We start from the raw sequence: 13,407 nt of genomic DNA on the forward strand, positions 1-13,407 counted from the left end.
CCGGCACATAGCTCGGATGTACAAGTTTGTGATGAGCACCTGAAGGCAGCATCATTTTTCAGCCTCTACACATACACGGAGCGCCAACAAATGCTGTTGTAGTCGCGCATTGTTTCGCTCATCTGTTTATATTTGGGCAAAACACACATTTTACGCAAAGTGAGGTAGCGACGTGGTAATACAAACACGGGACTGTTTTTTCCCGCTGGACTCTTGAAGGTACGTTGTCCGCGGTGTTTCCCAGGCTTTTGTTGGCCCTCGTTTTTTCCTGGCTGGCAACGTTAATTATATACTAGAAGCAGTCATTAGCATCCATCTTGGCAGTATAATTAAACCACTGCAAGGAAAAAGCCTTCGCTCTTTGTGCTAGCCGAGCCGTCCTATCTCTGTTATGCTAAGTTTCATAAGGTAACTATATCTTGGTTAACTATGTTTAATTTGCTCAATATTGATTAAGAAGCCGCCTAAGTTACCGACCAAATAAACAGTAGAAATCCTGTAACAGAGCATAGCGTTAGATATAGCGTTAGAGCGTGTGTTTGCTAGGCTAGTTGAGTTTATAGCTAACGTAGCTACAGTATTGGTGTTGTTATATCCTGTGGCAACGATGTAACCTAGTAGCTAGCTAAATAATATCTAAATTTATGCTATATCTCCTTTTCGCCTGTTCACACGCTATGCTAAGGGTGATCGTTAAAGGCAAATGAAGGTAATTACTGCACCATAATTAATCTGGAGTGACTTGTACTAGCTAGTTTTGGGGTGTTTACACTGGGGCTCATCTCCATGGAAACGTCAAATGGTGCACATAACCAACCACGCATGAAATATCTAACCTACATCAGTGGAGTATTTTGCTTTTTAACGTATTTTAGCCAGGTATCCTCCTGAGAGGATATATATCTCTCTCTCTCCAAAACGCTAGTTTTAGGGGAACAAAGTGAAAGAGCCTAGTCACAGATGGATGTCCTTGCCGTGTTGTTATACACTAATGACACAAATCAATGGACTGAGTTATCACGAACCTCCACTATGTGAAGTGAAACGTCATTTCCTGCTTTCTCCCTGTACCAGCGCTGCGAAAAATATGAATGGCGATTACTTTTTTAAGGTTACTTTTTTGATCCCGTTTGAATTGTGCCACGGGGTGCCAACGCTAATTTTGTCAATTTAAAAGGTAACTTTGCATGTCAAGAAAGTCACAGTTTGTCGTCAAACTGAAACGTAGGGGTTAGTTTCGTTTCGTATAAAAACTACATAGCTTGTGGAAGTAGAGAAAGTGACGTCACTTAGGCGACAGTGTATGTAACCGCTAGTCTTTCTGATTTATAACTTCTAGTGCAACAGTTTGGCAACAAACTGCGACTTTCTTGACGGTAACGCTTTAGAATACAGCCCGCAAATAAGCATGTAACTAGAGGGTAACAAGATCTGTACTTATAGGCTAATTACAGGGTACCACACTGTAGTTATAGTATAACTATGGGGTACAAGGAGTGAATTTAGACTGTAACTAGAGGGTAACAAGATCTGTACTTATAGGCTAATTACGGGGTACCACACTGTAGTTATAGTATAACTATGGGGTACAAGGAGTGAATTTAGACTGTAACTAGAGGGTAACAAGATCTGTACTTATAGGCTAATTACGGGGTACCACACTGTAGTTATAGTATAACTATGGGGTACAAGGAGTGAATTTAGACTGTAACTAGAGGGTAACAAGATCTGTACTTATAGGCTAATTACGGGGTACCACACTGTAGTTATAGTAGCCTATAACTACGGAGTACAAGGAGTCAACCGAAGTCGGGTAGAATCCCATAAAACGAAAGCAAGAGAGAAATTTGGAAATTGCACAAATTCAAGTCTTAACCTACATCAGTGGAGTATTTTGCTTTTTAAAGTATTTTAGCCAGGTATCCTCCTGAGAGGATATATATCTCTCCCTCTCCAAAATGCTAGTTTTAGGGGAACAAAGTGAAAGAGCCTAGTCACAGATGGATGTCCTTGCCGTGTTGTTATACACTAATGACACAAATCAATGGACTGAGTTATCACGAACCTCCACTATGTGCAAATAGAGAGCCGAAGTGAAACGTCATTTCCTGCTTTCTCCCTGTAATATGAATGGCGGTGGACGGAGAATAAGGTTACTTTTTTGATCCCGTTTGAATTGTGCCACGGAGTGCCACTGCCAACGCTAATTTTGTCAATTTAAAACGTAACTTTGCATGTCAAGAAAGTCACAGTTTGTCGTCAAACTGAAACGTAGGGGTTAGTTTCATATAAAAACGACATAGCTCGTGGAAGCTCGTGGCATGTCGCCGGTCTTCAGCTTTGCCGGTAGAGAAAGTGACGTCACTTAGGCGACAGTGTATGTAACTATAACCACTAGTCTTTCTGATTTATAACTTCTAGTGCAACAGTTTGGCGAACCGCATACGGCCCGCGGGCCGTATGTTGCCCATGTATGACTTAACCTAACTAACTTAACCTAACTAACTATCCGGTGTGCACAACATTGTCAGACTAAACTCCGGCTGACACCCCAAAAACCTACAATCCGCTACAGAAACATTTATATTGTTTGTTTATTAACTGGCCCCTGGCCTTCTATCATTTCACGAAAGTGGCCCCCGGGCAAAGCAAGTTGAGTATCCCTGACATACACCCTTGTGTGTCCAGGTTCAGGGAGATGTCGTCGGTGTGGCAGCAGGAGGCATCAGCATATTCCCCCTGTGTGGAGATTGACTCCAGCTCTGTGAGGAGTAAGGACAGGGAGAGGGTGACCTCCCCGGCCTGGCTGAAGCAGGAGCAGGATGAACTCAACATCATCAAGTGGGAGAACTTCCAAGGAGGGGCCTCTGCTGATGCGGTTCAGGACAACACACCCAGCAGTGCCATGCCTAGTAAGAACAGTTTAACACCTGTAATCATTTGTGACTGTAATTTGCTGTAGTACTTGGTGGCCTGTGTAGCATTTTACAACATCAGTGTGTCGTTGTCAACTTCATTGTCATACCTTGCTGTAATTACTCAAAACAAATGAAACAATGGTTCAGATGATTGGTAGATTGGTAGCCTCAATCTCAAGCCGGTGGTCTATATTGAGCTTGTGTTTAACCACAAGTTAAGACCACATTTCCCATTAAAACCTGCTGCTTCCAATCTTTACTGCTTTTACTGCTATCAAAGGTTCCAGGAGAAACATGTTGGAAGTGATTTGACTACTTCCACCATCTGCCAGTGCCACAAACTCACTTCCTGTTTTGTACTGTTTTGCCACAACATCCAGCCTGGTAGCACACAATGTAAAATGCTGTGTTGAGGCTGCCAGTCTTCTCAGAGATGGTCTCGTTTGTTTATGATCATAGTAGTGTCTTAAGTTTATGCTGTATTGATTTATTGACATTGAAATGCTGCATGTAGCAGTAGCACCTTTTTATGCCTCTGCTGGCGATAGCCAGGTGGGTTGTCCGTCTGTCCGAAGTTCGTTAACGCGATATCTCACACCTTGATGGAATTTCATCAAATTTGCCTCAAATGTCCACTTTGACTCAAGGAGGAACTGATTAGATGTTGGTGGTCAAAGGTCAAGGTCACTGTGACCTCACAAACGCCATTTTCAAATTTGTTAACGCGATATCTCAGGAACGCCTTGACGGAATTTAGTCACATTTGGCTCAAACGTCCACTTGGACTCAAGGATGAACTGATTAGATGTTGGTGGTCAAAGGTCAAAGTTCATGGTCACTGTGACCTCACCAACGCCATTTTCCTAGCTCGTTAACGCGATATCTCAGGAACACCTTGACGGAATTTCATCACATTTAGCTCAAACGTCCATTTGGACTCAAGGATGAACTGATTACAATTTGGTGGTCAAAGGTCAAGGACTCAAGGTCACTGTGACCTCATGAACACAATTTTCAAGCTCGTTATCGCAATACCTCTGTAACGCCTTCACGGAATTTGACTCAAATGTCAAAGTCTGGACAGACATGGATGTCGACTGTTCACTTGTTAGCGGAGGCATATCCGCGGTGCGGTCGTTCTAGTTAAATAAATAAATTCTCTCACACATACAATGAAACTTAGATTTTACAGCACAGAAAGGAGATATGCTGTACATGCACAGAATATTTTATCAAGGCCATAGAAACCCATAACCTGTGTCCTAATTCCCTTTACATTGTTGCCCGTCCTTCCTCTAGCTGCCTCGAGCGCAGACCGCCTGCCCCCGAGGGTGCTGCTGACTATCACCAAGCTGCAGTGCATGCTGGAGAGCAAACAGGAGCGCATTGCCGGTCTGGAGAGGCAGGTGGAGGACCTGATGCAGGACCGCAAGTTCCTCAGGAGCCAGATCGAGAATCTCACCAGCAATCGCTCCTTGCCGACTTTTGCAACACCGAATCCTGTGCTTGAAGGTTAGAGCTCAAGCTGATTGTAGACCAAGATAGACTCATTTATATTTACATTTTAGACATTTAGCTGATGCTCTTTTCCAGAATAACTTACAATGAGGTCAAAAGTGGAACGAGTTTAAATTTCAAGATCACAACATTAACAAATAGCAAAACTGTAGAACTCTGATAATAAAGGTAACAAATATCTATGATAGAGAAGTGCAAGACAAATAACTAAGAACCATGGAGGAAATATATAAAGGGGTAACATTGCAATTTCCTAGAAAGTAATTATTGTTGTTAGGAAGTTTGCTGGAAAGAAGCGTCAGCATGGCATTATATACTAATTATAGGGAAGGTGGAGAAAGAGTTCAGTGGTAGAGTTGGTAAGTACCTGGTAATTTATTTCCAAGAAGGAACCTTGAAATGATGTAGCTCGTAGTTATACAGAAAATTAATAACTGAATAAATACCTCTAGTTTCCCATATACATGTATACTTACATGAATAATGAATTGGGTCACCAAGCCAACCTCTGCCTCTTATTTTTCCATTAAATAGTTTATACTTATGCAGTCGTTTCCAGGACACTCCTTTTTCCAGGATGCTCCTTTAGAAATTATAAGTTCCTCATCAACTCCACCAAACAGACTGCACCCATTTTCTACTATGTACATAATTTCATGGTTCTTTCGTAGACACTCTTCGAAATTACCTGGTAGTTACCAACTGTTCCTCTATTTCAACTATAATTAGTACATAATGTCATGGTTCTTTCCAGGAAACTTCCTAAGAAATTAACAGTTGCTTTCTACAATAAGTAAAACTAGAATGAGCTAAATGTCCTAAAGAAAATGTAATTGTGCTTGCTGCCCTCGCGATGACCCACCCCCTTGCAACGCCCCTGCCCTCGACCCCGCCCTTCCATCCAGTATAAATCCAGCCCAAATCGGCAATGTGTAGCTAGGACGTCTCTAGGCGGTTGCTAGGGTACTAAATGGTTGCTAGGGTGTTTCTGGCTGGTCGCTAGGGTGTTCGTAGATGGTTGCTAGGGTGTACTAAGTAGTTGTAGGCGGAAATGGGCGGGCCTATGTGAGTAGATGTGGGAGGAGCCAAGGAAACCTTTTTTGATTGTAGAAGTTACGATTCCAAACAGCTATAGCGCCACCGGTGTAATTTTTTAGGCCAGAGTAGAAGAGTACTCTATGAACCTATGTACCCAATTTGGGAACAGTCGCTCTTATAGCGAGTGAGATACAGGTACTTAATGTTGCTATAGCGCCCCCTATAGGTGAAATGACACAATTGTATGTTTATCAGCTCAGAGTACATACGTGCACACCTCTACCAATTTTGGTTCGCTTCGTAAAATGCAGTCCGGAGTTATGGCGGTTTTTGTGAACTAGGCCCCACCCCCAAAACTTCGGAAGTCGATCATATCGCAACGGTGCGGTCTTTCAAAAAACCGCAAAATAAGTTTTGTGCAGGACAGTCCACACACGGTGTGTGATGTGGTTTGTAGGGCTGGGCAATATAATCGATACGGCAATATATCGCGATATTTTATTTCCCGATACTGTATCGATACTTGGACGTAGGGATGCAGGGGTTAACCGGTTTGACTATTAACCGCGATTTCAAACGTCACGGTTATATAACCGCAGAGGCTCCGTAACACCGGGTGTTTTGTTGTCAAAATAAGTCCGTCAGTTTAAACTCCCATGCGGCGCAGACAGCGCTGGAACGAGAGGAACCGGTCCCTCGCTTCGTTTCCGCACTGACTATTTTAGCGGGTGCACAAAACACAGCTCTCCCACCAGTCTGCTCCCAATAGCATAGCCATGGACGTCAGCCAAACATAACTTTTCAGAGACGTGCGCGATGCGACAGTCGCCTGACGTTCGTGTCAGGCGACTGTGGTCTCCGTGGCCTCTTAATTTGTTTACTGAACGGCCATCGATGTAACGACGTAACGCTAGTTAGTTATCTCTCCCTTGCCTACGCTAGCATTACAGCTAACGTAATGGCAGAGCCTGAGAGACCACAAGCAACTCAAAGAGATGATCTCTTCCCCCCCAAAACATGTCTAAAGTAATCGGTATGGCAGCATTTCGGTTACAAAAAGGACACCCAGGGTGTTGTTAAAGATGACGGCTCCCCAATCTGCAAAACCTGCCGAAGTCGCAGTCGCAGCTAAGGGCTCCAACACCTCCAACCTTCTACAACACCTGCATAACGTTAGATGATTAAAAATGAATAATCAAACTAATAGGCATGGATGAGGATGACACAGTTGATGATAACACTCAAGTGTATTACCCACATTCGTTATATTTCTCATAGGAGGTCACTAAAAGTTAATCAACATTTACACTAAAAGATAAGTTAGATCTGTTTTTCCACCAGGTTTTACAAGTTCTCTACTCAGGTGATCCAAAAGAAATGTAGAAAAATAATACACCTGCCTGACTATGTTTTGTTCCAAAGAGATCTACTGTCATAAATATTACAGTCAGACTTTGTTTATTTTATTTATTTTATTTATCATTTTGGACAAATATTTGCCTTTATTTACCTTTCAAAAGACAGCAACCTTTAAACAATGCATGGACAATACAATAAAACCTCTGTTCAAAGAATGCTCATGTGATTTTTATACGTCCATAAATAATCGTGAAACCGTGATAATCGTGGTTTTTTCTCAGACTATAATCGTACATCAAAAAAAATAATCGATGCATCCCTACTTGGACGCCAAGTATCGCGATATTATTATTATTATATTTTTATTTTTTTGCAGGCCATGCCATGCCAGGCCTCTGCATCTGGTTTCCCATATCGATGCGTTCAGTAACACTCAACACTCAGTAGTTTTGACTAAATTTGTCCACTAACTTATCAGTATAAAGTGATGTACATATTATTACACTACCTGGGTGGTACACAGTGTATTGTATCTTTAGCTCTATTATTTAATTTTGAGTAAATTCTGTAGAATATCGCAATATATCGCAATATGTATCGCATCGCAATATATCGTGATACAATCGTATCGTGACCCAAGTATCGTGATACGTATCGTATCGTGAGATCCTTGCCAATACCCAGCCCTAGTGGTTTGGTGAAGGTTGGACAAAATTTGAAGGAGAAATAGCGAAAAAACCCTTTTGGAAAAAATTCGAAATGGCGGAAAATCTAGTTTGACGGAAATGGGCGGTGCCTATATCAGCAGATGCGGAATGACCGAAAGAATCCAGGGAAAAAATATATTAACGTAATAAAATAACGTCAAGAGTGCTGTTATAGCCCCACCTAGTGGTCAACTAGTGCAATTTTTCCGCCAATAGTAAAAGGTGACTATTAGGGCTTTTACACCGGCAGGGCTCCATGCCGGTTCTGGTTCCCGAACCCAAATTTGAACCAGCCGGCGCGTTCAGACCGAAAAAATTATTGGTTCAGGACCTGAAAAGTTGGTTATCGGCGGAACCAAAAAATAGTTGGTTTTTCCTTGGGAACCGTGACATCATCAGTGGGCGTGTCTCATTCTAGGCTGTGAAAACGAGCAGGAAGGAGAAGAAGGCAGTGACAACATGGAGAAAAATTATTTACAGTGGTCTCCTGAGGAAACCAAATGTTTAGTGGCGATTTGGGCATCTACCGAATCTCAAGAAAAGCTAGAAAGCAGTACAAGAAAGAGCAAGTCGTATGCCGAACTTGTGGAAGAGATGGCCAAGGCTGGGTTCACTCGAACGCCAGACCATATAATTAATAAACTTAAAAAACTGAAGGACTACCTAATAATGTCCTCCCACTTTGGTTCCGCTTAAACTGGTGTGAACACGGGCTGGTTCGCCAGAAAGCACCAAGGTTGTGAGACTCCAGAACGGAGCCAGAGCCAGAACCAGAACCGTGTCTGTCTGAAAGCGGTTTCAGTGAACCTACCTACCACGTTTGGTAACTGCAGGTCTTATGGTTTCTGAGCTACAGCTAATTTAATGCAAATGATTTCAAAATCCAATTCAAGTCAATGGGGGGGGGGAATCGCACGTTATCGTGAATATTGCGAAAACCGTGCAACACATCTCTTAGCAAAGTCTGAGCACACATGCCATCAATGAGCTGCACGTTTTGATATCTCACATGTCTATGTAGTGTGAAAACTATAGGAGAAATGGCAAACACAACTTTTGGATAGAATGAGAGATTCCAAGATTGTGCTTGCCTACCAGCAAGCAGAATAATGATAAGGAAATTAACAGCCCTGAAAATGAAGCGTTACCTAGAATAGAAAGTTTTGCATTTCATATAGAATTAGTAATCACGGGGTAATTTCCGTTGACTTCTCAGCTCCGAAAACCAGCAAGGTGCAGCACTCGGAAACCAAATCCCGGAAGAGAGAGAGAGCTTCTTCCAGTTCCTCTGTGAGCAACGGCAGCGATTCGGAAGCGTCCGGCTCCTCTGAAGTGTCCGCAGCTTCGAGTGAACACAAGAGGAGGAAACACCACAAGGACAAGAGGAGAGGCAAGAAAGGGAAGGACTACAGCAGGAAGAGAGGTAACCTGTAATCACATCATGTCATTGTGAGCCATGCCTGGATCAAAGGGAAGACAAGTTCAGATTAGTTCAGTACACTTCTCAGTCTATGACATCTTGCCTGACACCATATACAGTGTCCAGAGGGAAGTAAACCCCACCCATCTGGAACCACTTGCAGACTCATACTAAATCTATTGGATATTTTGTAAACACCGTTTGTCTGTTGGGGCAGCAGGAGCTAGAGGTTGGAGAAGCGGGCTTGTGACTTAAAGGGCCATCAGTTTGAGTTCCTGGATGAGCTGGGAAAATCAATGTGGGAAAAGTGAATGAAAGAACATTCTCCCCTCATTAACTACCTTTGCACAAGGCATTGAAACCACAGCTGCTCAGCAGCCATAAGTGCACGACTGTGGTTGTACTGGGTGAGTGTAACTCTAACTCTGATATGAATCAGAGCGTTGCTGGGGAAAACAGTATACATGCTCATTCAATTTCCCCTGCATAAATAAAAACACATCATCCTACGGCGGTCATTGCAAAAAAAGTTGTATGATGTTTGATTGATCAAACAAATCAATGAGTGAAAGCTCCTCCCTCTCTTTAAAGTTCGCAAGAAATGCAAACGATCTTGCGTTTATATGGGGGAGGATACATGACTTCAACTCAAACCATAACTGGGTGCAAAACCCAGATATTTTCACAAACGACCCATTGCCTGGAAAGTAGACAGCTGAGTTGAGGACGACTTGAAAAACATTTATTTCTTCCCAGACTGGTAAGTGAGACTTTTTGAGAATTGTATTGCTTTTTCGCATGGTAATCGTGCCAATCTCTGTAAATATTTAATATTTTCATCTCTTCTGTAATAAATGCTCATTGCACATACGACGCCAACGCCGTCATATCTTTCTCTTCTATTTTCCCCATAGCTACCGGTGTCCAGTACGTCATCCACCGCTACAAACAAGTCCTGTCTGCCTTCATCAAGAAGAAGAGTATGAGCGAAGCTTTCCGCCATCATGGAATCGACCGGAACACCATCGCCAACACGGCGTCCATCGCTGAGCTCCATATAGCTGGCAAAGACATCGTCCCCTTGGTGGGCATGTTCCGTCAAGGAGAAGAGACTCTGGTCAGCTATGCCCAGAGGTGTTCGCTGGTCATTGATACGGATGCTGAACTGTCCAGGAGAATCGACCAGATGAAAGCCAGCGGCGAGCTTCTGCCCATCTCAGGGAAAAGGACCAGAGGATTACATACACATCTTCAACAGCTAGGGGGAGCTGCAGAATCCATTTTGATTGGTTAATAATCATTGTACTACTACTGTGCACCCCACAATTATTTGGACAGTGAACCTTTTTGTTGTTGTTTTGGCTCTGCATTCCAGCATTGCATTTGAAATGAAACTATGATTGTGAGGTTAAAGTGCATACTGTTAGATGTCATTTGAGGATATGTACATTATCGAGTGAACTGTGTCGGAATTCAAGCATTTCAGGTGCACTCAGACCTACCCGCAATCAACCTCCTTTATCCCTCTCCTCCATCTCTGATCATCCCACTACACACGGCTCTCATCCTTCCCCAATCCTTCTCAATCCAATAACTTTTCATACCATATACGCTTGCCGTGGTCTTTGTTAGTGAAGTCATGTTTAATATTTGGTTGTAGGGCTACATAAGGTGAATAGACATCATCTAACCTTGCGTCACCAGGCTGGTACCCATTACTACAGGGAATGTCATCTGCCCTGTGTTTCCGGTGCTTTATCCGGTGTCTTCCACTTTGTCCCCCATAGGAGGATGGTTTTATATGGTGTTAGTTCATTTTATTTCTTCAATCTGCACATGCACAGTCTCCCCATAGTAGTTTCATTTCTAATCCAATTAGCTGGAGTACAGAGCCAAACTACATTAAATGTGTCACTGTCCAAACATGGACTGCACTGTAGTGTATATTGAGAAGGGGTGACTTGGAGTATAAAACATAATGCCTTCACAAAATCAAGTTCTACATCCAAAATTGAACTACTGGATTTGAGTCCCTTTGTTTTATGTAGCATTTTTACATAATTCTTAATATTTTCTTTACGTGAAAACAAGTTTTTCCCCCCAGTATATATACTTAAATATAATATACGTGTATTCTGTATATTTTCTATTTGACAGTTGTACAAATTTACTTGTATATCTCGTTTGATTTAGTTAAAAAACAATACAATTTAAATGAAAGGGCAGAGTTATGTAGTGTTAGAAGCACCCACAAGATGGCAGTGCTGACAAAATCAAATCTTGGTGGATTGTCAATCTAGATTTTTTCCAACACTACATTATGTATGGTGGCATATTTTCTGTTTAGGGTGATAATTGTTCATAGGCATTCTGAAAATATTTTATTGACTTGATCCTGTGATTCCTATGCTGTAATTGAATTGATCAATAAAACATGCATTTGTTTCCACTTGTATTAATATTCATTTCTAGAATGCGAACAAATCATAAATGAAAATACTGATTGTTCATACATAGTCCTAATGACTTCAGTTTCTACTCTGTTCATATCCAAGGAACTGTGGGACAACATTATAGGTGTGCTGCTGACACTTATCTCGATCAACTTAAAATGAGTTAGCAGGTATCGATACGTTTTCTTGCTTAAGACAGACACATGGCCTTCGATAAAGACGACGTTGACCTTGTAACCTTTCAGATACGGAGCCATGTTCACGTCATAATATCAATCAATAACCCAACGTTGCTTTACTTGTACTTTCCAACATTGCTTTACTTGTACTTTGAATGCAAACGGTAGACCATACTGTAACATGAACAGCCAATCTCACAGCTGCCGTGGCAACGTGGTTGCCTACAAAATGATAGTAAATAAGTGCTCTACAGCAGCACAGCTATGGTATAAAATTCTGCCCTGCTTGCTGGTAGGTGTATTTTTAGCCTGTCCCGCTGACCAGAGGAGTGAGCTGCAGCAGTTGTGTAGACAGATGGGGAAAGCTTGCTAAGACATCCTTGGGCGATGGTAAGTGTCAGTGCAAAGTGTCGCCGTTGCCTTCCCTGCTGTTTGCTTTTCACGTGGAGTGACAAATGACTTGTGCAAAGCCATTACAGGGGCTGCACCCAGGCTGTTTATCTTTGCATGGGACTCTGTCACACTGTCACTCTCATTCACGCACTGGCTATCTGCTTATCTTTTCACATCCCAATCTGACTGTTTCCCTGCCTCTCCCCCACCACTACCTCCTGCTATGAATCATTCAGTGATTAGTTCACATTTCCATGGAACTCACTCACAACTTCTCCATCTTCTCCTCGCCCTTTCTATCTCGTCTCCTCAACCAAAACGAGCTGTGGTGATGATGGCTGTGCTTGGGCTGTAACGGCAGTGGGTGGGTGAAGTATTTCAGTCCCACCAGCAGGGGTGAACGTGAGCGACCTCTCTCAGCCCCTGCTCTAGCCAGAGGGGACAGGTGCATGCTGGTCTGCCGAGCGGCGTATCGCTCTGCCAGCGCTCCCCTCTTCCTGCCTCCGGAGGGATGCCAATGTCACTTCTGCTCTCCCTCCCACCAGCACGAGACGTGACGATAGAGGATTTATTTTCTGCAAATCCTGATATGGAATGGAATGCTAGCAGGAATGCATTTGATTGAAGTATATGAATAGGTACTGTATATAAAACAAACCTCACTAGTGACATTTTTATGCATTACCAGTATCAGTCAGTATATCGTAAAAAAAAAAAAAAGGCAGCAAACCACCGTCTCCACCTGCTTATACTCCAGAGTGTGAATCTGATGCTAAATGAGTAGAGGCGATGTAGCTCAGAGCTGGAGATGTAGATAGGATGTGGGCCTAATCCAGCCTGAAGCCTTTTGACTCACATTGGTGTGGCTGCAGCTGGGACTCCATTTTGTCTTTGGTGCTTTCCTTTGCTCCCAAATTGTGTGGTTGCAGGTGCTGCGTCACTGCCTGAGCTCAAAGTGCCTGATGGCTACAGAATTCACCCCCCTCCTCATCTGGGATGCTCTGAACCCAGAGCAGCTAAAGAGCACCTGGGATGCTCTGAACCCAGAGGAGCTCGTAATGGCCACCAATCACCCTCTTAATAGTGCAAGTCAAATGTATTTGAACCTCTGAGTTCAAACGGGCATCATGGGCTGTGCTTTGTCGTTCTACTGGCTCGAGCAATTGATTTGATGCCCTCTAGGGGGAAATAGCGCTTGGCATGAACAACACTGAGTGCAATCTCTCTTTTTCGCAGTTACTGAGATTATTGCCAGATATTGAGTAACAGTGCTTCAGTTGTGATGGCTTTTTCCTTTAACAGAGAGTAACAGTAGCTTATTGTTTGAAACACAACAGGGACGGCCCGTTTTTCATCATGTGCCTGTTAGTACATTAGAATTGAGTAAGTAAGACAAATGAATTGGGATTATGTGAGTGTGCT

At 42.8% G+C, this 13,407-nt stretch overlaps 1 protein-coding gene across 2 annotated transcripts; it reads left to right on the forward strand.

Moving 5' to 3' along the window:
* The first annotated feature begins 91 nt into the window (after window positions 1-91).
* Window positions 92-11,366, forward strand: LOC310790188 (uncharacterized protein). Of its 2 annotated transcripts, none has more exons than XM_083651865.1 (5): window positions 92-219; window positions 2,689-2,912; window positions 4,218-4,430; window positions 8,757-8,963; window positions 9,875-11,366. In XM_083651865.1, the coding sequence occupies exons 2-5, from the start codon at window positions 2,699-2,701 to the stop codon at window positions 10,252-10,254; spliced, it is 1,014 nt and encodes a 337-aa protein (XP_083507991.1). In that variant the 5' UTR covers window positions 92-219; window positions 2,689-2,698; the 3' UTR covers window positions 10,255-11,366. The 2 variants fall into 2 exon arrangements, with proteins under 2 accessions (XP_083507991.1, XP_083507990.1); XM_083651864.1 differs by lacking the exon at window positions 92-219 and adding an exon at window positions 344-408.
* Window positions 11,367-13,407: the final 2,041 nt, after the last annotated feature.

Source organism: Poromitra crassiceps, assembly GCF_964638095.1.
Source record: "Poromitra crassiceps genome assembly, chromosome: 2".
In the NCBI taxonomy this organism is placed as follows: Eukaryota; Metazoa; Chordata; class Actinopteri; order Beryciformes; family Melamphaidae; genus Poromitra; species Poromitra crassiceps.